At 46.1% G+C, this 26,884-nt stretch overlaps 1 protein-coding gene across 1 annotated transcript in view; it reads right to left on the bottom strand.

Annotated features, from left to right (window-relative positions):
• ICE1 (interactor of little elongation complex ELL subunit 1) overlaps positions 1–22,907 on the bottom strand; it is a 740,954-nt gene extending 718,047 nt beyond the window's left edge. Inside the window, exon 1 of the mRNA XM_069613713.1 lies at positions 22,640–22,907. Within this exon, the coding sequence (XP_069469814.1) occupies positions 22,640–22,729 (90 nt within the window). The 5' untranslated portion in view covers positions 22,730–22,907. The remainder of the gene's footprint in view (positions 1–22,639) is intronic.
• Between the last annotated feature and the right edge of the window lie 3,977 nt (positions 22,908–26,884).

Raw genomic sequence — 26,884 nt, 5'->3', positions numbered from 1 at the left:
AACATTCCCAGAACTCAGCACATATCAGCTGCTAGATGCAACACTGGATGGGTCTTAGTAAAGAATAGAATTGCACTCAAAACCTTGACGCTGACCCACAAAAGGCCTAGCCAAGATGGCTCCCAAATACTTAGCCTGCAAATGTGACAAACACATCCGACCGACCTACTGGGACCATACCAGTCCTTTAGCACAGCAAGTAGAGCGCTCACTTTCACATCTGTGCAGAGTCTGCTGACGCAGATTTGAATCCCGGCAAGGCCAAACTCAGCCTTTCATCCTTCAGAGGTCGATAAATGAGCACCACACACCGTGGGTAATAATGAGCAGTGCTCAGATACCTGAGGGTTCGTAGCACTATACAAATGCTTTATTATTATTATTATATACTCACATTGCCTCAAAGTTCCAAGAAACAAGCCTCAGAAAGAAGGCGGAAGCAGCTTCCCCATGCTTGCAGCTAAACTTTGGAATACCCTGCCGGTTGACCTAAGATCTGAAGCATCCTACTATGGCTTCAGAAATACTAAAACCTGGCTCTTCACCCTAGAAGCATAATCATTGCATTATCTGCCATAATGTATATATCTGTAATGTTACTATAACCTAGCTCCTGTATATCCCTATCCAGGCCCTTGCATTTCTAATGTAATATTGAAATCTAACTGCTGTATTGTATATATTTGTGACATTGTCATCACCCAGATTCTGTATATCCCTATCCATGCCCATACATTTCTCATGTAAATATTGTGTAAACTAGCTTTTATATATGTTAACTATGCCTAAGTACTTCTTGTAACGTTGTAATGCGCAACACTGTAATGCGCCCGGATACCCGAGGGTGCGGCACGCTATATAAATAAACAAACCGCAGTAACACCAGGCATCGCAAAACAGCTGCCCGGGAAGCGGATGCGAACCCCAGTTGAAACCTTTGGACGTCAGTTTTGAGACGTCAAGCTGCTGCATGTGGCCCGATGGAGGAGAGACGGGAGCAACAGAAGCAGCTAGGCCTAAGCAAGAACATGAGCACTGGGCCATTGTTTGTTTTGGCACTGTTTTGGGGAGTTACCAGTGAAATAGTGTGGTGGAAGGGGGGGGAAGGAGAGAGAGGCACACAGGGGAAGGTATCGGGGGTCGGTGCAGGGGTTTGGTTATTAGACAAGTGGAACCATAAACAAGGAGAAACAGACGGAAGAATGTAAAGGTGCAGAATGTAAGAGTGAATGGGACCATCAAGGGGAGACGATTAGAGGAGAAATCAGAGCATGCCATGATAAAAATAAGCACACACTATGGCCCAGATCAGAGATGGGTATAAATATGCATGAAGTGACACTTGTGGAACTGATGGAGCAGTGGAGTCAAAAGGCCTGGATATAACCCAGTATGCCGATATCTGGAGGGGTTAATATAATCACCTGGAACGTGAGGGGCCTGAAAAATTATATTAAGAGGCTGTAAATACACACCCACCTGTTCGCTAAGGGCATCCAAGTAGCACTGCTACAAGAAACACCCAACGGCAGAGAGGCAGGCCGGACTAGCTAAGAAATGGGGGGGCCAGACTATGGTTCATACTTCTGTGTGTGTGCGCAAGAGGAGTCCTCATTTGGATCGCACCAACAGCCCCTTTCCAGCTGCTGGAGTTCAAATAGGACGAGGGGAGAATGGCTGTCGTACATGGATGGTGGGAAAATAGGGAGGTCTGCTTTGTAAATTCATACGCTCCAAACCATGATCCCACGGTCTTCTTTAGGTCATTATATACAAGGCTATCCATGTACAGGGAGGCAATATGGGTGTGCGGGGTGGGGGTCGGGGAAGGGTCTAACTGTACACTAAATCCGGTGCTGGACAGGTAAGGCACCAAATACAAAAAGCTGGAGCCACCGGCCAAAGCCCTCAGGGGCCCGTTACGAGATTTAGGACTGGTGGACATATAGAGGGAATGACATGAGGCAGATCGAGCCTACTCACACTTCTCAGCCCCTCATGAGGTGCATACACAAATAGATTCTATGATCATGGGAGAGGAAACATTGGGAAATTATGAGCACATAGAATACAAGGCTAGGATGCTCTCAGATCATGCGCCACTGATAGCGACATGGCAGGGCTAGGCCCAGAGGCCTCGGATACCCACCTGGCGCCTAGAGCAAAAGCTCTGCAGGAATATACGTTCAATGACTACCTGAGAGAGAGGAATACTTTACCATCAAACAAAATAGTGTAGCACAAAGGGGCACGGTTGGATGCATTCAAAGTGGTCATGCGAGGGAAAGCTATTGGGAAAATGGGAGGCCTCGGAAAAGAAACCCTGAAGGATATCAAAAATGAAACCGCAAAAGTAAAGGCATGAGAAAAAGAAACATCAGTTGAATCAGGGCGGCTGATGAAATTAAGACAGGAATACATGGGATAATGTGAAAAGCTGGGACGCCTGGACTTTGCAAAATACAGTCCAAAACTACATGCGGAGGGAGACAAGCTGGGGCGACTCCTGGCGTGGCTATGCAGATGCGGGGAACAGAGAGAGGGGGATCAACGCCATTACTGATGAACAAGGGAAATTGTTTAGGACTCAAGTAGAGATCAAGGAGGTGTTTTCAGACTTCTATGAATCCATGTACACAGATGAGGCAAAAGGGGGTAGGAGCGATGTGAATGAGGCATTGTCCCATATAGTCTTGCAGAGACTATGGGAGGACCACACAGACTAACTGGACGAACCACTGATGCTAGAGGAAATAAGTGAAGTTAGAAGAGAACTGCCCAATTCCAAAACCCCAGGACCAGATGGACTCCCAGGAGAGTTCTACAAAACATATATAGACATATGGCGCCCAAATTGCTAAGTGTTTTCACAGAAGCATATGAACTAGGAGTACTACCCAACAGCCTGAGAGAAGCCACCATTATACGGATCCTCAAACCTGGCAAAGCACCACAGGGCTGTGAATCATATAGGCCCTTCTCCATGGTTTACCAAGATTGCAAGATCCTGATGGCGGTCCTAGGAAATAGATTAAAGAGGGTGATAGGAGACTTAATACACTGACCAAACGGGGTATGTCCCAGGGCGAAACCCCACGTGGAACCTGCAAAGGCTACACTGTGTAATAAATAGCACTAACCATGCACCGGATGAATGCACAGTCGCATCATTGGATGCAGTCAAGGCCTTTGACTCAGTTTATTGGGACTGGCAGCTACCGGCCCTGGCACATTATGGCATAAGGAAGAACTTATGTTGGGTTAAACCGGTCTACACAGCGCCCAGAGCCAGGGTGAAGACAAGCAAGCAGATCTCCGAAGCATGGGAGGTGCAAAAGGGAACCAGCCAGGGCTGCCTACTACCACCAATGCTGTATATCCTAGCTATAGAACCGCTGGCCTTGTTTCTCAGAAAGGAATATACAGAGGGAGGAATAGCCTTGGATGGAGTGGTGCAACCGATTTCCCTGTATTCGGGTGACATGCTACTGTATGTAAAGAGGCCGGAGGACAACCTACCACACTTGCTGGATGTCAGACTAGTATGCCAGGGTGTCGGGGATCAAAGTGAACAGAGAATAATCCTGCGCTTCCACTCAAAGGGCTTGGAGTCCTTGGAGAGCAAACCGTGCCCCTAGTGGTCCTCCAATGGTAGACGCAGACCTTTCACTACTTGGGCATTGCAATACGACAGAAAGATGCGGATGGAGTGGGCAGCTCCATGAATTTCTGGAGAAGGCTGCCCCTCCGAGTCACTGGGAGAATGGCTCTGCTGAAGATGGTTTTACACCCCAGGCTCCTATAACGCTTCATTAACGTGCCGTACAATATATCGGCACTTCTTCCGAAAACAGAACGAGCAGGTCAGGGGAATCCCAAGATCTTTCAGTGTACTTCATTACTAGAGGTTTATTAGGTGTGCCAATTACTAAAGGTCCTTTGTTGGCCAACCCTCTATATCTGAAGGAGGGCTAGATTCATCGTCCAAAGCCTCATTCACCCCCCTCCAAAAGATCTGCATCAGACATTTCAAGGGGCGAGTCCATCAATGTCTGTCCTCCTATCTTTGGCTTTAGAAAATAGTTTTGCAAATTTTCCGGAAAAAAGAAACAGACCCTTGGTTGAATTTTTCAGCATACGCTATTCATTTATGGACGAGTTTGTTTTTGTGGCACAAAGGACAGGTGTTGCTGGTCAATTTTGTCTACTGGGGTTACCCGATTTGCAGATCGGCACCCTTTTGGTTTCCTTGGTCCTTTGGAAGCCCCACCTTCATATTTGGTTTGAGCAATTTCCTCTTTTTTTTTTTTTACTCAATTGCAGCGGGGGTCCTGGGCGTATAGTTGGTGCCAGTTTTCTCAATGGCACTCAGAGGCTTCAGCTACAGAAGCAGGGTGGTCATCTTCCAAGACTTAAATCTGCTCCGTGGACAATGCTTTAGAATTGGGCATTTGTTTTTCCTTGGGTGATAATAAGTTGCTAAATGCAGGTAGAGAGGCATGAATCTGAGTCGTCACTCTCACTGTAGGATTCATGGCAGGATTAGTCACAGTAGTTGTGGCAATTTCGCTGTTTGTCAAAGGAAGACTTTCTTCAAGATATGGGCTGAGCCCTCCACTCACACACGGTATTACAGGGGGGAATGACAGGCTTAATGCCCTCTGAGACGGGACTCTTAACTAAAGACCCTCTCGTCAGGTCTTTCCCCTCATCCAATCCAAGCCATGTACCTTCTGAACTTTTAGTTCTAACGGAACGTGCTCCTCCCCTACCACCCTCTTCTGCCTCTCCCTCACAGCACCTGGGGTCTGTTTGTGCGAGGGTCAAGGCTACCAATACGCCACTTTCCTCATCGCCGCCCGAAGGCCCCTCAAAGCACATGGCACGCGGTAACAATGTAGGAGGTGAACTTAGTTGCAAATTAGAGGGCAAGGGTGAACAGTATTTCTCAACGTCTGGAGGCAGCTCACGTTCCTTCGCCGTCTTCCCAGCCATGGCGGCTGATAACAGTTCGTTCAGATCGATTCTGCGCCCTCCTTCCTCTGGTCCGGGCACCCTGGACGGTCTTTGACCGTGCACTGAGATTGTAAAAGTTCACTTCCTATGACCTGGTGCGGGAGCAGTGTGCTGCCTCTTGCTTTCTCTGGCTCCTGCATCTTCTTGCTGCGTAGCGCTCAGCCTTCTTCCATCTTTGGAACCAATTGAGTCCTGTGACTTAAATTGAAACCAAGTCCAAGACAGAGTGCTACAGCCCACGTCCACGCAGCCCAAGCAGGACGGTCACTCTCCATCACTCCGCATTATGAATATTTTCCTAGCATTTTAGGATTGTAAAATTAATAAGAAGGAAAACTAAGTTGCAATGGAGAATTCATATTTTGTAACAAATTATGCTTTTTTGCCCATTGAACGCAAACCATTTGAATTTTTCAGAGTTCCTGTGCTGTGTGCATGATCGTGCTAAGGCAGATCACTTTTACACTAATAATTTAATTTACACTAATTATAAAAACAGTGTAAATAGAAACAGTGTAAAATGATGACTATCCACGATCTAGTTGACATCCATTCAACCTTGCGGTCAATGGGGTACATTACTATAAATGGTCAGTGGCAGCAGAGTCTCCAAGGACTCCAAGCCCCGCGAGTGAAAGCACAGGATTCTCTGTTCACTTTGATCCCCGACACCCTGGCATACTAGTCTGACATCCAGCAAGTGTGGTAGGTTGTCCTATGGCCTGTTTACATACAGTAGCATGTCACCCGAATACAGGGAAATCGGTTGCACCACTCCATCCAAGGCTATTCCTCCCTCCGTATATGCCTTTCTGAGAAACACGGCCAGTGGTCCTATAGCTACGATATACAGCATTGGTGGTAGTAGGCAGCCCTGGCTGGTTCCCTTTCACACCTCCCATGCTTCGGAGATCTGCTTGACTGTCTTCACCCTAGCTCATGGCGCTGCTTAGACCAGTTTAACCGAACATAAGAAGATCTTCCCTATGCCATAATGTGCCAGGGCCGGTAGCTGCCAGTCCCAATAAACTGAGTCAAAGGCCTTGACTGCATCCAATGATGCAACTGTGCTTTCATCCGCTGCGTGGTTAGTGCTATTTATTACACAGTGTAGCCTTTGCAGGTTCCACGTGGGGTTTCGCCCTGGGACATAATACACTGACCAAATGGGGTAAGTCTCCCATCACCCTCTTTAATCTATTTCCTAGGACCGCCATCAGGATCTTGCAATCTTGGTAAACCATAGAGAAGGGCCTATATGATTCACAGCTCTGTGGTGCTTTTCCAGGTTTGAGGATAGGTATAATGGTGGCTTCTCTCAGGCTGTTGGGTAGTACTCCTAGTACATATGCTTCTGTGAAAACACTCAGAAATGTGGGCGCCATATGTCTATATATGTTTTGTAGAACTCTCCTGGGAGTCCATCTGGTCCTGGGGTTTTGAAATTGGCAGTTCTCTTCTAACTTCACTTATTTCCTCTAACATCAGTGGTGCGTCCAGCTAGTCTATGTGGTCCTCCCTGAGTGTTCTAGACTCAAATCTTCAATGCTACAATTAAAACATCCAAAACCTGACTCTTCAGGAAGTGCAAGCGCTGTTCAAAAACAAACAGTTACATTTGTGATTATTATACCTCAGTTGATAATCAGTTAACCGACCTCTGAAGGATGTTGGCCAATAAGATGGCTCAGCTGGTTGAGCACTCGTTGCGATATGTGCGTCATCTGTAGGTTCAAGGTTCGAATACCGACAAGGCCAACTCAGCCTTTCATCCTTTCAAGGTCGATAAAGGAGTTCTGACTTCGATTTGGTGATAATTGTGATAAATATGTTCTATGTACAGCACTTTGCCAAAAGTGCTATATAAATGACCATTTGGCCATGAGATTAGATATAGAATTTAACATGGAGTCCTTACCTCTCTGCACTGTTGTATCATAACATCGGCATACCATTAGGTAGTAATAGCTCCAGGAAATGAGGACTTTCATTAAACATCAAAAGACAATTCTGCTATCGAACCTCAAAAACACACAATACAATTCATGCTTGCTTTACTATGTAATTGGCTAGGTTTTTGTGTTTTCAACATTTGCAAATATACAGGAGAGATCAAATGGCCAGGACTTGTAGAAATAATGAAAGGTGTAGTCTGTCACAATATAGAAAGCTGCTGCACAGTAATGATTTCCATACAGTTTTTGCACACGTCGGTTGGATGTCGCATACATTTTACTTTTGCAAAGGAGAAAATCATTTTCACTCCCTTAAAAAAAAAAGAAAAAAATCACATTAACTCTCAAAGTTTAAAAATAGGAGTAAAATACTCCCACCTCTAAATCTTATCTGGAGCACTGGGTTTAAACATTATTTGTGATACATTTTACATAGAACTTCCATTAAAAAGATGTTTTTTTTTTTGCCCATCTTTTAAGCCCATAAACTTTTTGCGTGCACTATTCCTTTAAGGCATTCTGGATATTGGTGCGCCAGAGTTTATCCTTCAAGCACGAATCTGTTGGCTGTATGGGGGTTTCCATTTCTTTTAAAATAAAGAGTTCCTTGGTACTGGAAGTCTTTGTTGATCCTATTGTTGTAGGTTTCCTGTTTAGAGCGTATTATTTCTTTTTTGTAATTGGTAGAGATATTGAGCTGGTTAGTTTTATTCTCATTAGTGGATAAATGTCTCCATTGGACTTCCGTGTTCCTCTTTTCCGCTCAAGGTTTTTAGTTCAGGAGTAAACCACGAGTTCAAATGGGCTCTCAGTTTACTTTTCTTCATTTTCAGTGGGGCAATTAGGTCTAAGGCTTTAGTCATCGTGGCATTGTACAAGCCTACTAACGTGTCAGGATCAGTAGTATCTGACAAAGTTAAGGGTAGGGATTAGTCGAGGTTGTCTAAGGTTGCAAATCCAGCCTTTGCTCTTCGATCCGGCTATCAGGTGCTGCAGGACAGAACGATCGTCCGTGACAGGACAGTAGCCACAACTCCGCCCACGAAGGGAGAAAGAAGAAGCACGACGCAGGGCACAGCAGAGAAGGCTGGAAAGCCAAACACAGCGACCGTCACCACAATGCAGTGACAGGGCGACCGCAAGGGCTTGCAGCGTGACGCACTCTCCTTGTTTGCGACACAGAGGAGTTAGGCCTGGTCAAGAGAGCGTCAAGAACCACAGGCTAGGGATTCCCAAAGTTTCAAACCTCAACTCGAAACGGGAGCGCTGCTATGCGATGTCCCCGTACAGGGTTGGTCGGTTCACTGGACAATCCCAGGAACACTTCAGAGAAGGCTCTTTTGGCAGGACATCAGGAGATGCCAAGAGTAGTTGTTCCCACTACTCAAAAGGGTCGAAGTGCCCTTGCAGGCCTTCTAAGGTCGAGAACTAAACTGGGGTTTGAAGGGACAACAGCGGGATCAGTGTGCCAAACCTTCCAGCTCGTCTCTGGTGGGTCCACTTCAGCTCACACGATACTTGGTTCCTTCGGTAGTTCAAGATGAACCACTGTAGATAGACCTGGAATGGATGCAAGGCCTCTTCTCCTATTCAAAGTTTGATGTGTGATTGAATCTGGACCACAAATAGAAGTTCTTCTCCCTTGCATCCACGCCAGTCGTGGTCCAAACATGGTCAAAGGTGATCCCGATGCATTCATGTACACCAGACATCCTGGCACCAGTAGTGTGAATTGGGACTAGACAGTCCCAAACCTCTTCCTGGGCGCTAGCACACGTGACATGCAGGAGCCAGCGCAAGATACAGTTTTTGCGGGAGGCTGCATGCCCATATAATGAATTCCTGGGTCAGCTCGACCTGGGGGAAAGCAAAGGGACAAAATGGCCAAAGGACAGAACACAAGACTATGTGGCACTGCCATTTTCGGCACTAGCCACAGTTATGAGCCATCTGCGGTAAAAGCAGTATGGCTCGCTAAAAAGTAGTTCAAATACCAGAAGTGTAAACTGCTGCCACCAGTTTTGTCATGATTTATGAATAATGGTACGAACAAGCTAAGACAGTTAAGCCACAGATCTGACGATTTAAGCAAAAGACCACTACTGTGCGGTGAATACAAAGTACACGGTTGCACATAAGGCAAGAGCTAGTGGCAACAGACAAGTGTAGGAACTTGCGGTAGGAAAATATAATGCCTTGAAATACACGCGAGTTTAGCACCATCACAGTAAGAAGCTACCGATGTTCATTAAGCAGAAGGTCCGCACTCACACACAATGCAAAAGTGGCGTTCAAAAGACAGGAACAGACACTAGCCTCCGATAACATGAGTTCCTTAACTAAACAGGACTAAAAAAAAAAAATGTAAAATTAAATAAAATCACACGTGCCGGCAAGCTGTAAACTCACAGACACTTGCCGTTTAAGGTCAGCTAAAGGCGATCAGCTTCCCCTTTCCAATAGAAGAAAGCCAACCACAAGTGGCAACTTCCTGTTGTAGATGAGCTCGTAGCAGAGTCAAGAGATGCTTCTTCGCTGATAAGCAGCCATGGACAGGAAGCATGATACCAGAACACGCATATACGGTTAAAGTGTCCAAAAGCAAATGTCGCGCTTAACCTCTTTAGAAACGCCTTTAATATAATGGGGTTTTAAAGTGGGCTAAGAGAGAACAACACGCTGTGCTTGTTCGCCAAGCGGAAGCCCATTTATTCTAATGGGAACAAACCAACGGTCAAGAGCAGCACATGTCGCTTATTTCTGCACACAGCTACACCATGGTACCAACACGAAGCAAGCGCAGGAGCATGTCCAAGCTCTAGACTAGCTTTGCATGCCAAGGAAATGACGCACACATTTTCAGGCGTATAGGGTCCCACTTTTTAATATAAAAAGGACAACAGGCTGATGGCACAGACACAGCCGCAGACAAAGGGATCGTGGGGCTGGGAAGACGCATCGATTGCAGGTCACCAAGAAGTCATGGTAACTTTGCATGCAGCCCGGCAAGGCATGACAAACGTGAGTTTGAATGTGATGGTTGAACTGTTTGCATAAATGGGACTGAAGGCGTGCTTTATTATGTCACTCCTGATCATAACATAGCTTAGTATAGACCACCATAACATACACCCCATGTAGCTCAAGGTGGTTTCTTGAAATGATGATTTGTACTTATCTTTGTTAAATGTGAATTATGCTTTTAGCTTATACAAAAGCGCTCTCTCTGTGTATGACAATATGTTAGGTTATAGTTGCTGCTACCATAGCAGGCTTAATGAGGATTATAACTGGTAGAAAACAGAAGTGATATTAAATATATTTACTTGCTACCTTCAAGTGTCAGCTTCATATTTTTGAGTAATGCTTCATAACGAGGTCTCCGAGTCACAACGAACTACAGAACATTTTCTGGCTGTATTGTTGTCATTATGTCGAGGGGTGCAAACACTCAGGGAACTGTCAAAGCGCTAGGCCAAACATCTGAGGCACCTCTCATCACAATTTAGGACGGTTGATTATGTGCCCACTCCACACAGCCCTACCTAGGGTCGAGGGGGGCGGGCAGGGAATCACGCCCCAAGGGGCAATCAAGTCAGATGGCACCCCAAAAGATGCAACGTCTTAAGTATTACTAATTACTAATATTTAAATAAACTCATGTCCCAGTCACGGGAGGACAAGGCAGAATTTTTTTTTTCTAAAAAGCTTTTTTTTTTAAAAAAATAAGAGGTTAGATGGAGTGTGTACAGAAGATGGCGCACAATGAAGTCAATATTCCCACCCATTGCAGAATGGCGGTACATGATTGGCTAAGAGTGGCACACTGTCATGCAATGAACACGAATTTCACAGTAGCAGTGGTGCAAATTGGTGGCCTACCAGCAGAATCACTCTTTACTTAAAGCCCCCAGGACAAATAATTTATAAGCAACTCTCCTAGTGAGATGAGACTTAGACACCATTCATTATCGCCCATAGCAGTATCCTGAATTGGCTCCAAAACATACAAATCATGTCAACTGGTTAGGAGGTAATCTAGTTTACCCACAAACAGGTGCAAGGCATGGCCCTTTAGCTACACCCAATCTGTCACTAGAATTCTTGGCCCCGGTTTCATAAATAAATAAATATCAATCAATCAATCCAAACCGTGGAGGTCCGTATCTTCAGGCTGACTACAATTGTTAGCCACCCACTTTGACACAGTGTCAAACATTGCGCTGCAATATGCAGCTCGGCAGGGTATAGCACCTGCACAGCAACTTCAAGGACAGATGGATGCAGGTGGAGTACAACTACAGACGTTGAGAATAATATTGGGATCCTGTCCATCCAAGAATGAAGACATTCCCATGTGGTATTCAGAAACGCTAGGACAATTGCAAGCTGCCTATCCACAAGTAACTCCCCAGCACAGACATAGGGCCCTGGCTAGGTTTCTTCCATCTGGCTGCACACCGCCTCTAGCGAGCTGTGACAGCTGGATCTCAATCTATAGCTGGCTTTTACAGCCGATAGGCACACCGCCCATCACATCACTAGCACTGATACTAGCTGACATCATGGGAACACAAGGTGCGGCCGCAGCCATGAATCTAGGCCCGTCTATAGCATCTAACAATTATCAAATGGTGGAGAGCATAATCCTACCCTTATTAAAAAGGAGAGCATGCAAGGTTAGAAGTCCATAGAAAAATGTCCCAATTAAATGAGCAAGAAAAAAAAGAAAAATGGAGCAATTTGGAGACATAGTGACATCCACATATCAATCTTTGCACAGGGATCACTTGGGCAGAAGACTTGCAGAGAACGGGTAACAAAGATCTTAAGCCAGATAAAGAAAACACACCATGAAGGGAGGCCATCGAAAGGACGAGTATCATTCCAGGGTAAAAAGGGCAACAAGCCACAGAAGCTGCAATTGTCGCCCATAGAGGAAGAAAAATATCCCGAGCATGGCCATAAAAATGAGAAATTTGCAGGAGATGGGCAGAGCCCGCAGTGGAAAGGTAACCACAGGGGTAGACGGTCATGGGGTAAGCCCGGGGGCCAGCCCCATTTTAGACCTACTGACTAAGATTTTAGAGACAGGAAACACATGAAGTCCCCAGAAGTAAGGCACTGATGAGACTTCGTCTCCCTCCCAGCAGGCACGAACACCAGACCATTCTAAGGCGAAGGGAAAGAAAGTGAAGGTCGAAAAGAAACACGGCAGCCCTACAGGTTTCACAGAAAGAGTCCTCGCACTCATTGCATCGTCCGCAAGACTAAGACACACGGATTGGATTGAGGTCCTATTAGACTCTGGGTCTGACATTTCCATATTTGAAGGCAGTCAGAAGGCACTATTGGAGCCGTTAGGCAGAATCCTCTGCAGTACCCTTAGGGAACACTACAGGTGATTAAGTCTACAAGTGGCAGTACAATTTCACCTTTGGTACTAGCCTGTACTACACAGTTATAGTGGTAGCAGTAGCGCAGCAGCCAGGCTTATTTCAAGAGCAAATGAGCAGTAATAGGAATTACACAAAGGACTACAATTACTGTGACTCAAACAAACACTGACTCAAGGTTTCTGGTTAAAAAATATAAGTACATTTATTTCTAAACCATCTGTTCACAAAACGCTTCACTTCTGTTAAATAAAACCACACTCTAAAATATACTACACACAACCAATTCCTTTGGTTCAGGTCAATTCAAGGTAAGTACATTAGGATTTGACAGACCGGTGTTATAAAACAAAAGACGTTACCGGGGGTTAAGCAACGATCACTTTTTGACAGTAATGACAGTTCGGTCTTACGAAAGAAAAGCGTACCCGCGGGAAGACATGCGACCGTAGTCAAACACACTTAGCACACCGAATAAACACCAAGGCAAAGGGGATAAAAATCACAGGCAATACTTTTGTCAGGGCACTAGAATCAGAGGACAGGTTCTAACATACAGAAAAAGTCAATAGGCCTGCGCCAGTGTCAAATGAAGCAGCACTCTGTTGTCGAGGCTAATACGTTCAGAATAGTTTGAGATCAACGTTGCCAGGAGTACTTATAACTTTTGCCTGCCTTTGACAATATCTAAGAGGGAAGAAAGAAAGGACAAGCCTTGTTGGAGGAAAAGGGTTCACCCCGATTCCGCACGGTCGGACGGAGAGAACGACCAAATGGACACAGTCCCTTATTCGTCCAGAGAAGAGCTGGTGCCACGGCAGTTGTTCCTGGTAGTTCCTGCAGACTCACGGTTCCTGAAGCTTCAGTCGTGGGGGACAAGAAGGAGGAAGCGATCTGCACTACCCAGGGATGAAGCCAGCAGCAGCAAAAGCAACAGTGAATAAAAGGTACGCTCCTTAAAAACAGGAGAGGATTCTTCTGATGGCCCACTACAGCACTGTGCAGTGATTTCGACCCAGAAGAGGATTCTCTGGCTGTAGAAAGGTGAGCTGGTTGATCCCACCAGGCTCAAGGGAAGAAGACTCCGGGCTGGATCTTCTCCGTCGTTGAAGGGTAGATAGCTCAGGACTGCAAAAGGGCTTCACCGGGATCCAATAGTTGCAGCAGCCGTCTTCTCTTCGGTTCTTTGTAGTTCCAGTGGCGACTGACTTCCAGCCCAAGAGTCCTGCCTTTCATGCGAAAATCCCCCATTCACACAGCCTGGCTGTCAATCACACAGCAGGGGGGTTGTCCAGACCGGACAACCACCCCACCCAATGGACACAAAGTGCAACTTGGGTCTCCAAGGAGACCAGGTGCAGGGGGTTACTAAACCCCTCCCTCACATTCAGCCCACCTAGACACCCAGACGCCAAAGGAGGGCTTCTGGACATAAGCCCACCAAAGGTCAGTGAACAAAGAAGGCAAACCTGGTTTGCCACGCAAATTAAAACACAAGAAGAATATTAACACAAAGAAATGGCGACTAAACCCAACCGGAGCCAAAACAAAAAGTATTTGGTCAAGTGGGTTTATGTTCGAGGCTAATATAGTAGCCGAAAACAATACCACGTTTATATAGTATAATCGCGGTAGAAAAGTTAGGGTAGATACCACTGCCACCAGCCAAGTCTGAGTGTTAATGGAGCGAAACAAAGCTCCAAGAGATGCACACAGAAAGGAGTAGAAGTTAACCCCTTCCAATACTCTGTGTAAGATGGGGTGTATTGGGTCTGCAGTAAAAATGACTACATAAAGTAAAGGGTAACTTTACCTGTTTCTGGGGGACAGTAGTCAGCCCTAGAAACAATGGAGTCAGTGGGAAGTCTTAAAGACAACCCTGTGCTACTGCACTGAAGGTGCTGTGTAACAGACAAGAAATTGGGTTCAGGGAGTGGTGAGTCTCCAAAGCCCAAGATCACACAATAAGTAGAAATACACATGGAAGAAAAAAAAAAGGAAGAGTGGGAAATCCACTCCAGCAAAGCTGCCGAGGGACTCACTAGGTAACGGAAATTAGCCATAATTGAGAATTCTTCCTAACAGGAGCACACAAATCACTACTCCCACTGGGCAGACATTGGCACATAATGAAGTGTATTTTGTAACAATTCAGCTGGAAGGCGAACACCCCAAAAAGATTGAAGCACTATTGTGGCCACAGCTACACAATCAATATAAAGGGCTGTTAGCATTTCAAGATTGGCCACCATTGTATGTACGGCAAACACCAAGGGGTGAAGAGGTGGTAATGCCAGTGGAGAACTAATGCAAAAATATGCAAGAAAATGGTCAGCACTGGCAGCGGTGCAGCTGTTTAAAAATCATGTAGGGCATGATGAGGAATGTCCAACACATGTGATTCCACTACTGAAACCACCCCCGCCACAAAGGCAGTATCCAGTTAAACCACAGGCAGTTCCCCACATGCAAACCATAGTAGACCAGCTAATGTACCAGGGGGTAATCATAAAGCAAGCTAGCCCACATAACAGTCTGGTGCTCCCAGTTTTAAAACCTGATGGTTCCTATCGTTTTAGAGTAGATTTTAGAATTTTGAATGCACATTGTAAAACAGAGGTAGTCCAGAACCAACACAGTTCTGGATTGCTAGCCAATTTACACAGATGTAAATATAAAACAAACCTCGATATGGGCAATGGGTATTTCACACAACCTTTAAGTGCAGAAAGCCAGAGGTAAACTGCATTCACGTTTGAGGGAACACATTTCCAGTTCCCTAGAATAATGCAGGGGTACACAAATTCACCTAGCTCATTCTCAAGCAGATTACAGAGCTTGCTTGCAGACATAACTGTTGGCAGTATGTAGATGATAGTTACATCACCCATGATAATCTCAGGGAACACTTGCAACAAGTAGACCGAGTCATTCACACATTGGCTGCAAAAGGATAGCAGATTAATTTTTTTTTTTAAAAATCAAGAATAGCTCACCGTGAGGTTACCTTTCTAGTATTCACTCTTTCAGATGAGGGCAGAGGGTTGCCACAGATTTTCTTGAGAAGTGTGTGAATATAAGACCACCCACTACGCTTAGACAGTTACAGGCCATTCTAGGGCTGTTAAATGTTGGTATATATTACGTTTCTAATTTTGCTGAGTTAGTGAAACCATTCTATGCTTTGATAAAACCGAATTTCAAGGCAGCTCACTGGCTGTCAGAACACACACATATGCCGCACCAGGTATATTCATTAATGACTCACACTGGTCCTTTGCAGGACAGGAATACAGATAAAGGTTGAGAGATAAACCTTGTGGTGGGAGACAATGCTTTCACATACACAGTGTGCAATCTAGGGGAGACTAAACCAATTGCATGTAAGTCACATGTATATTCCACACCCGAGTTAAAATTTACACCTGAGGAGAACAGAAAGAGACCGCTGGCAGCAAATAGAACCATACACAAACACACCTTTAGCTCAACTAGAAGCTGCCACAAAAGCTAGTGTGCCAAATGCGATGGCATTACACACTAGATGGATTTAATGGTCAGCATCACAACATGCTCCAGATGTAAAGTACCATTATAAAGGCAGAATTGCAAAGACTGAGTGGATAAAGTTGGACAATGGACACAGAGCCAGACACCTCACGGCCTGACATATCATGGTTTGATTTTTTCCAGGTAATTTACTCAGATGGGTCTGCTATTCCAGCAGTGGGGACACGGTCTAAGTACGCTGCCGCGTGAGCAGCAGTCATATGATACTTCACACATGAATAAGAATTTATACATACTGATATTGCAACCAAGCATCTGGGAGACATGTCTGCCCAGACTGCTGAATTACACTGGTTACCATTTGCATTGCGCCACGCAGATTCAGAGAAGCCCACTCTAGTAGTCTCAGATTACATTGTCAGGGCTTATAATACTGACTTGCATTTGTGGATGTAAAATGACTTCAAAGACATTAGGCATAAAACTATTGCTTCCAGGCAACTCTGTAAGCAGGTTTGGGATCTTAAACAGGCTTGCCCTTTGTTATGGGTGATGCACACAAGAGCACATACCAAAGGACACATTCATAGCACTGGCAATACATTGGCAGATAAATATGCCAAAGAGCACACACACAGTGAGAAAAACAACAGCAGCCATAACTCGGCTAGTGGCTGCAATGGATGAGGAAATAATAGAGGCTTGTTTACGTATTGTACCTAGGCCAAAAGGTTTCCCCAGTAATTATGTTTATGACATTGAAAATAACAAAGCAATAGTCACCATTCCTATGAAAAAAAGAGGATCCTATTCAAAGATTAATCCCTAATAAAGCAGACAGGAAAAAGCTGATTGCAGCCACACACGCTGGACTTGCAATCGCCCATTTTAGGGTGAGTGCAACTGCACAGCTACTCCTTGATTGCTTCTGGAGGCCTGGGCTTCGACAGCAGGTGAAAATATATATTGCAAACTGTGACACGTTTACAGACAACTGTGGACCACAGCAAAAACCCTAAGGACGTTCCTTTGAGAAAGGCAGCCTCGCCCTTTGAGATCAATATATGGACCCTATAGGCCCACTACCAGCAGTAAATAAGTACAAGTACACTCTAGTGATAGGGGATTCTTGCACTAGGTTTACCTGGATGATTCCTCAAAAGAAAGCAGACTGCAAATCAGTCATACAGGCCCTTAGGACTGTAGTAGCCATGACGGCGACTCAAACGTTGCATGTTGATAATGGTCCAGCTTTTTCGGGGCAGGCACTGAAGAAGGCATTAGAGGCATGGGGAACAGAGGTGCATTTCTCACACCCATTTTCGCCAGAATCTAACGGAGTTGTGGAGAGGGCAAACCAGTCTGTAAAAATGGGCCCAACTAAAGGAATTCTGTCACTGGGAGGTAACTGGTTAGACCATGTTCCCTTAGTAATCAGGAGTGTGAATAATATACCACGCCAGTCTCTATGCAACGGTAAAACCCCATTTGAACTCTTGTTTGGGAGAAAGATGTATATGCCTGACCTGCATGCTCTTCCCAGCCCCCTACCTAGGAACGAGCAACTTCTGGCGACAACGCTGCTGAGGGAATCCCTCCAGATGGAAGATGCTGAGGCCAGTCCTGAGAACACTCTCAAAGCAGGAGATTGCGTCCTGGAAAAGATCCACAAGACAAGACTCTGTTTGGCCCGTCTTTCAGATCAGCAGTGCAAATAATCAGAGTGAAAGGTTCCAGAACTACCATCCTATCCGCACTACCACCTAAGAGAGGTACTAGGCCCCAGGTAACTGCAGAAGCTGAATGGAAATAAACAGTCCTTTTATTACAGTGTGTGGTTTCTTTTTTTGAAAGCCTTCAGATAAATACATTCTGTTTCAGAGGTTTTTATCCATGGCTGCAATTACATCCATGTAGATAAAAATCAAAAGAAGCCTTCTGGTTTCTGTCAAGTAACCTGACCTTTGCACTGCCCTCTGCTCTAAACTTGTGTGTAAATGTACACAGGAAAATGATAAAGCTGTCGCATTTACAAGATTTTCATGCGTAAAAAGACCTGGTACGCACCTTGTCTGGAAGTCGTGAGGGAGGAGGTAGAGGGGGGTGTTTAAGACCCCCTGAAGGTCCCCCCACTTTAATGAATCCCCCAACTTCCCCCCACATCTATATTTTTGCATATGTTCATTGTAAATGAGGTGCCATTTTCGTATTCGCAGTAATGATGTGCCCAGGAATGGGGAGATACCCTTTTAAAAGTGGAGGAGATAGAGTACAAATGTAATTTTCTCCATTACACCCTTTTAACTTGCAGTGAAGAGAGAAAATAGAGTGGAGAGATCCTTGAGAGGAATGCAGGGTGAGGTGAGCTGAGCTTTCATTGAACTGGGCGATTTAAATAGCTAGCTGTGCCACACACGTGTCAATGTAATTAGCAAGCCTACAGAATTGCATAGCAAATCGCTATGTGACACTGCTTATTTTATGCCTTGCTTTTCTGATAAGTAAATAAACAATGTTTTGTTTCATAAATACCTTCACAATGATATATGATATGGCATTTGTAATGCGCCTATACACAAGTGTTTCAAGTATGGAATGAGTACTTTTGCCATGCTTTGTTTCATAAGTATCTCCATAATTCCTCATCTAACAAGTATCTACTTTGTTTCCCAAAACATTGTTTAGATACGTAACAGACAAGGTACTTTGAGGCAATAATAAACACACAATATAAAGTTTTTTGAATTAGTGATTTAAAATAATCACCACAGCCCAAATGATCTTTATGAAAAAAGGTACACACAACGGCAACCGTAGTTGCTACTGACCTTAAAAATGAAAGTTCACCCTCTGCATATCTGAAGAGAAAGAGGGGGCTGGTGACTTACCAGCCCACCGTTAAAACTGGCCTCTTCTGCCGCAGACTGTCAAAGAATGTACTTGCCTGAAGAACTTCCCATGCAGCGCTCCGCACTATGTCAGTGTATTTGGGAGCTCCTCCCTCACAGTCCACGTTCATTGTGTCTAGCATACAACCAGCACGTCATCAGGATACAATCGCCTCAACAAACCCGAACAGGTTAAGCAAGGAAATGTATGAATGCGACCCTCCTGCCAAGAGCAAGCATCTATCCCACAAACCTATTAGTGCTGTCAAAACATCAGTGATGGCGCAGTATGGCCCTATGCACCACAATTACATGGAAAGAGTGCTCTTTAGAAATCCCCTGTAACATAACTTGCCTTAAAAAATTCTGTACTATAGTTAGCCAGTAGGAATCCGTCAGATTAAGAGTAAAAACGAACATACTTTTGTATACATTTTTTATTATTATTATTCAGGCACAATGGCTTGAATACAAACCTTTCACATTACAATAAAATAAATAAACAGCAAAAGTATAAACGTGCATTTAAAGAAAAGAAGAAAAACAACAAAAAGGTATAAAATTATATTCCATTAGGAAAAATGTGCAATATAAACTTAATAACAGCTAAAACAAGGCAAATCGGATTCCCCACTAACATTTTAGACCATTCATCTTGGCTAAGGTACCTAAAACTGTCAAAGTAGTGTGCAAAGGTCAGTTGTCACCAAAAATGTACAGGCATTATGTGTAATAACTATGTGGTGCTATCATCGTTCTTTTGTTTTGAATGGGCTGAACACACACACACACACACACACAGAATGTTATGTGCTTGCATGGACATGCCCATGTTGAATGCTAAATGTCGCAATATATCGAATATTCACTAATTATAAAATACCCTCCCTACAAAAAATGACCAATTGTCCCCTACATCAAGGTTGAATCAAAGTAACACATGTAAATGGGAATATAAAAAGTGCTTAAAGTCTACAACTCCCCAAAAGGTTTGGTAGGTATTCGTGGTTTGCTTTACACTGGCATATATCACTCATAGAAAAATAAACACTCCTCCAATGCAGATTATAAAACGTGCTATAGATTTGCAATATCCAATTAAATAGTAACAAACAATTTACTAAGAAATCAGACGTGTTGTTAGGCAAATATGCAATTGTAGGTACAACATGAATCAAGGTTCTGCAACCTCCAGCTCCCCAGACATGTTTTTACTAAGTCTCCCATGGTCCCTTACTGCTGATTGTGCAGATTAGGGCTGAGCTGATGGTAGTTCTAATCCACATCTGGACAGCCTAAAACGGCAGACCTCTAACATAAATAATACTCCAACCCAACTAAAGTAACATCGCAGACGACACCCAGCTCATCATCCCTATAACACGAGACCACGACTCAGACACAGCCACCCTCAACGCCATTTACCTCTCTATCCAAGAGTGGATTGCTCAGCACGGGTTATGCTTGACGATAAGACTGAGCTGCCTATTATCGGCTCTCAACACAGAATCACCAAACTTAACAACCTCTTCAAGTCCTTCACCATAGATGGACATACCATTACAGTCACTAAAGAGGTAAAAACGCTGGGCTTCTACTTAAACTCCTCACTCAATCTCAATAAACAAGTTAATGCCACCACTTCAGTCACCTCATACACATGCAAACTCATTACTGCATGCAGAAAATTCCTTTCACATGACAGCTGTCTTACTCTAACCAGATCCTTAGTTAGTCCTTAGGCGCCTTGACTACTGCAACGCTCTGTGTGCCGATTCCAAGCTACAGAACATCCGGAAACTTCAGGTCCTCCAAAACAACGCCCTCAACATCACCAGATCGGCACAAATAACAGAATTTACACTCCAAAAACACTGGCTCTGAGTACAAATCTCTCACCTTACCCCATAAATGCCATCACCAGATGGACCCCGCCTACCTGTCCAACAATGTCACATTGACACAGCGATCTAGACCAACTAGAGCAGTTTATCAGCACCACCTCGCCACTCAGGTTCGAGCTCCAAAATGCAGGAGGCAGAAGCTTCCCTACCATCGCCAGCAAACTCTGGAACTCCCTTCCGCTCCCACTTAGAGCTCAGGAATCATTCTGATTTTTCGGAAACGACTTCACGCAAAGCCCTAATAACCAAGTTCTCCCATCTGCCCAGCCCTTGTATCTGCACTCGCTGTACGTTGCCATGCCCACGTTATCTATATGTACGGTCATTTGATTGCTTTATATCTGTCTTTTACCTGCTCGTGTAAAAATTGTAACATTCATATCCTGTAAGAAAGAGCCCCGATGCCTTTGGGCTTGGCGCGCTATATAAGCGTCAAAATAAATAAAGAAGCTCACTAGAACCGTACTGTTCCTCTTCTAAGTAAGTACACAAAGGGTCATTCAAAACATGACCCCATCTGTACAACTTGCATTCCCTTAAAATGAAACATTAACTGCAATTCTAGATGTCTAAAAAGCAAGCCCATTCTGCAGTTCCACTAGGAAGGTTTTGAACCCTAATCACACTAACAGGGCGAGACATACTTGATAAGTGTGCTTGCGGCAAATAGCAACAAACGGGAAGGCGGAGAAGACTATTGCTGCTTTTAACTTTGTCAACATTCACCAAATGTTAAGTAACGACCTTCTAATTTACCCATCCCCTGTAATTTTTAACAGAGGATAACAACAATCTCAATGTATACTAATGTGGTTTTAAAATAAAAGTTTATTTTAGAGCGTCGCACGTTGGACCACATAGAGCGCAAACTAAGAGCGAGATCCACAGCTCGGCAAACCGACTTTAGCTTCACATGTGCAAGACGCTCTAAGGATCAAACACCACGGTCACACATAGTGACAACCCGTTCAGTGCCTTGAAGCCCTGATGATGGACTGTGTCCGAAATGCATTGGCACGCGCAAATTATGGCACTGAATTGTCAGGCACACTTTATGCCTCATTAATTAAGGTTGAAAATGTGGACATACCACAATTCAGACTAACTGATTAAACATTTAACTTCCAACTCGAATCTACACTCAACTCCGTAAGGAGAGCAGGAAGTGAGCGCACTCGCAATCAGATTACGTTCTGATGCTCTCTTCTGTTTAACATAAATAAACAAATACATTAGGGACAATGATGTTCTGGTGGGTTTGCAAGCAAGATCAAAATAGAAACACAAACCCATTATGTTTATATATGGAACTGTTGGGGAGAGTAAGTCCTAAAATGCCAAGCCTTAAAAAGTGGAAGTCATTCCATGTTTTTGCAAGTCTGTCTACTTCAATGCCTAAAACGGTGGGAATAAATATGTAACATAAAAGGCTGCCTGAGGGAGACCCTGTTAAAGTGCAAAGGCAGCCACAACGATGTCTGTTGGTTATGCATTCTAAATATTCTTTCTGCAGAATCTCAGTTGCCCAGAGGATTGGGGAGTCGCGGTAGTAAAGAACACATGACACCACTGTGTTTACATCCCACTGACAGGCCATGCTGCGCAGCAGCGTTCTCAGTGCCATGAATACGGGGAGCAGGTTCTTCCCTGCATGGTCCCGCTATTAAGGGGTTTGTGCTTTATGAAGTAACCGCAACCCACTCTACGGATCCCTCGGGGGGGGGGGGGGGGGTTGGGAGGGGGAGTCGCATTTAACATTACAATAAAATGCACTGCGAAAAACTGATACTTTGAACGCTCACAGCGTCATATTTGAGGAGAATGTAAAGAAACATACTTGCGTCATACCGTTCGCCAGACATTTCCAGTGAAGGCTACTTAAAGATAGCCTGAATACAAATTCTACATTATGTTGGCTGCCTGGCTGTCCTCCATCCCACCCCCGGGTATACCCATGAACTATAGCTTACCTGCTGCAGTGCGCTACAGTTCTGGCAGCCTAGGCCAGTGCCTTCTGTGGCCAGTCCAGCTGTCTTAGAGTGGGTCTCCCCAGGCATCATTTTTCCGCCGTTGCCACCCTGTTCCACTCCTCCTGCCGAAGGCCGCGAACAGCTCCAGCATCTAACCGCTGTGCCCGGGAGCTGAGGCGGGTCACGCGCTTTGGGATCGCGCGCCCCCGTCGCGCGTACCCTGCGACTGTGTCCCGGAAGTTCCCATCTCTAGCTCTAGTGTACGTTCTGGACGGATGTTGCGCGCATGAGCGTTTGCGCTCGGGCACAAGCGACATATTAGTAACGAGGAAATGCGCTTGCGCGCCCATGCGCACTGGAAAGGGTGGCCTGGCCTGTTCAACAGTAAAGGAAAAGCACAACAAACGTTCTAGTCTGTTAGTTACTTCGCCGTACGTTGCGCCGCTCTTCGCTATTAGTCCTGTGCTGCTTGAAATCGCCCACGCTAACCTGGAAGTACAACAGTGTGACCTCATTTGTTTTGATATTTTATGCCACTGCCCTCACTAGAAAGGTACACCTGTCAAACGCCGTGGCGGGTGAAAAAAGTGGATTTTGTTTTTAGTAGGTTAGTCCATTGAGGTCAATGGGAAGCCAAAGGGATTGCCGGGTGAGTGAACGGATTTTGGCGAGTAACCCGCCAGAAGTGGTTGAGCTGACAGGTGTCTTGCATAGAGGATGCGCTGATGGACAGCAAAGAACAAAAGCGGACTGCGCTCCTCTTCTTGGGTGCAATAAGTTTGAGTTCCAAGTCACTTAGCTTCACCGAAGCCTTACTGTTAATCTGAGAACGTATGTGAATTTCGGGCGTGTCATCTGTCACCCACCCCCACGTGAATTTGGGCGTGTTAGCTGTTTGCCCCAGAGAATTCTCACTTTCTCCATCAGGGAGAGGTGATGCTCTGATTACTTACCGATAATCTTCATTACGCCTAGTCCTACTCTTCCTCGTCACAGTACTTACTTCATGAGGCACCTGCCTCCGACACAGGACCTTCTTCTATTTCTTTAAATCTCTATAACTCCTCCCCCACATCCATGTCACTCAGTTTCATATTACCAAGCCAGAGCATGGGACCTTCCCCGGAGGGAGGGTGAGGAGGGTCGTCAGTACTGTGACGAGGAAGAGTAGGACTAGGAGTAATGAAGATTACCGGTAAGTAATCAGAGCATTACCTCCACGTCCACTCTTCCTCGTCCCAGTACTTACTTCATGAGGTATACCAAAGCAGCAACGGGGAAAAGGTCCCAATGAGACACAGAGCCAAAAACAGTGCAGCAAAACACACCCACAATAACTCTTAGATCACATCCCCACAGACAAAACTCCAACCACGAAGGAACCAACCCCCGAGTGGGAGAAACTCAACCCATAGCGGTTGATGAAAATGCCTAGACCAGCCAAGGCGGCAGCCATACAAATCTCTTGCAGAGAAAAACCCTCCTTGCATCGGCCCAGGAAGCCGCCAAACCCCTGGCAGACCGCCCCTGATTGTGCGCAGGCACAGGCAGGCCAGAAGCCACATAGGCCCTAGAGATCACAAACCGGAACCACCGGAAAATGGAAACCACAGATGCGTTATGCCCAGCCCCAGCCGGACCACAAGCAATCAGAAGACTATCAGATTGGTGGAAAAAGCAAACCAAGCCAAATACTCCAACGCGTCCCGTCGGACATCAATGTTAAGCCGAGCCACCTCCTCAGGCGTTTTTGGATCATGAAAGAAGTCAGGGAGAACCAGACCCTGAGAGGTGTGAAAACCGAGAGACAACTGAAGGGAGAAACATCGGACCACACCCCGGCACCACCGAGTCTGGCAGCACCCTCAGGAAAGGAGCGTGACATAAGAGAGCCCCAATCTCCCCAAGCCTACGGGCAGAAGTGAGGGCAATAAGAAAAGCAGATTTCAGTGTAAGTTGTTTGATATCAATCTCGGAAATGGGCTCAAAAGGAGGCCCGTGAAGGAACCGTAATACAAGAGGGAGATCCCAAGAGGAAAGCCCTTTATCAGCACAAGGACGGGAAGAAGAAAAACCCTGGATCAATTTCCCCACCAACACCTCCCCATCCAAGTGACCGTCAGAGTCCCCCAAAAGTAATTTCATGGAAGCCCACTGAGAGCAAAGCCTGGAAAAACTGCCAGGCCCCTGTCAAAACCCCTCCTGGAGGAACTGAAGGATAGCAGAGGCCAGAACGCAGGGGAGGGATCCCAGACCGCCCATACCAGTCTCGGAAATGGCCCCAGAGTCTGCCTAACACCTTCAGAGAGGAGGGTCTAAGAGCATCCATTTGGACCCAACTACAGGATCTGAGAACCCCTGAGATATCAACCTAGACCGAGCAATAGCCACACCGCCCATTGCATCTGGTGGAATTCCAACCGCAGATCCCCTTGATGGGGACACGGCCACCTCGAAACCAGCCAAGGTTCCTAGGACCGAAGCTCCAACAGAGAGGGGAGCCAACTCCGGCGGGACCAGAACGGAGCTAACAACAACACAGTCACCCTGGACACTCTGATGCGCCAAACCACCCGGGGCAGAAGGGGAATAGGCGGAAAGGCATAAAGGAAAACCCCAAGGCCACTGTACAGAGAGGGCGTCCATCCCCCAATCCCCTCAGCCTGAAACCTAGAGCAGAAGAGGGGAACTTCTGCTGAGGCCGGGGATGCAAACAGGTCTAGAACCAGGGACCCTAATCTGACACAGGTCACCGCGAAGACCTGGGCCAACAGGACCAGTTCCGCAGAGGAGTGAAAACCGGCGTCTGAGAAGATCTGCTTGAACATTGTCCACCCTTCTGATACGTGAGGCCACCAGAGACACCAGATGAGAGTCCTCCCAGGTGCCTATCAGCGCTGCCAGAGCATTCAAGGAGTGGCCAGAACCCCTTTTGCAGTTGACATATGCCAAGGCCGTCGTATTGTCCGATCGGACCAAAAACCGCCGACCGTCCAGCAACTCCTCGAAGTACACCAGAGCTTGGACAATGGCACAACTCTTGCCAATTGGATGATCGCCGGCTCTCCCCAGATCTCACAACCCTTGAGCTGAGAGGACCCCCAATGTAGACCCTTTCTGCTGGTGTTGGTAGTAGGAGAGGCCACAGGAGGAAGGACCAAGCACACCTCAGCCTGTAGACCTGAAACCCCCCGCCACCATAGCAGGGCCACTCGCAGCGCTGGGGACACTGAAAACAAAACTACGAAAGCTGAGATGTCGGGAGCCAGTGGGAGAGAGTATAAGACACCAGGAGACGTAACCGAAGACGGGCTCAAGGAACTGGAAAACATGCAAGACGCCACGTGCCCCGTAACTTCAGCAACAGGCGAGCCGAGACATACTGCCTTCTAAGAACCCAGCCCAGAACAGCCAGCAAGCGCCCCCCCTGCACAACATCCAGAGTACGCTCTCCCCAGACATCCGGACAAGCAGTGCAGGGTCTTGAGACCCATAAGCAGGTGACACATCCTAGAAGGCATAGGGACCAGGAACACCCGCAAGTAGAAAACTTGACCCTGAACAGGGAGAGGAACGGGCAAGACGGTAACCCACAACAACCGTTCGGAGAGAACGGATCCCATGGCCAACTACTTGGACCGTGAGCTGGGTACCAAAGTCCTAACCATGCAAACCTGGACAGGAGGAGACAGGAACGGCAACTGATACCCCCTCCAGAAGGAGCCCATTACCCAGGAAGCCGAACCCCACCGGTCCCATACACCTCCGAGAAGATAGAGACGAGGAGCCAGGGAAAACCGCCAGTCACTGCACTTGCACCAGAGGGAAATCACAGGACGTTGAAACAGGCCTGCGCCACAATATAACAGCATGCTTGTCAGCCCACAAAAAGATCTGACCTATCAAAAGGAAGATACTGGACAGCCCAGAAGTCCAGCAGACTATGGCCCCCTCAGCTGACAGAGGAGCCACCAGGCTGGCGTCAAAAAGGGCAGAGTACTGTCACAAAGCGGGGCAAAGCAATCCATCCTGGATAGCCGACATCAAAGGCAACCCCCTACCTGAGGTATGCCTACACTGGAAAACCCACTGAAGTGACATCCCCCTCCACCGGCACCAGGGGTTCTGAGAACCCCTCTAAGCACAGACATGTGCCACCATGTGCCCTATCACTTCCCACAAGTCTGAGAGGAGGCGTGAAAGCAACACGTCGGCACCGGAGGACCTAGGCCCTAAAAGAAGAGA

Source organism: Ambystoma mexicanum, chromosome 5p, assembly GCF_040938575.1.
Source record: "Ambystoma mexicanum isolate Mex_15411 chromosome 5p, UKY_AmexF1_1, whole genome shotgun sequence".
Lineage (NCBI taxonomy): Eukaryota > Metazoa > Chordata > Amphibia > Caudata > Ambystomatidae > Ambystoma > Ambystoma mexicanum.
The sequence above is the reverse complement of the archived record's forward strand: the minus strand, read 5'-3'. Positions and strand labels throughout refer to the sequence as shown.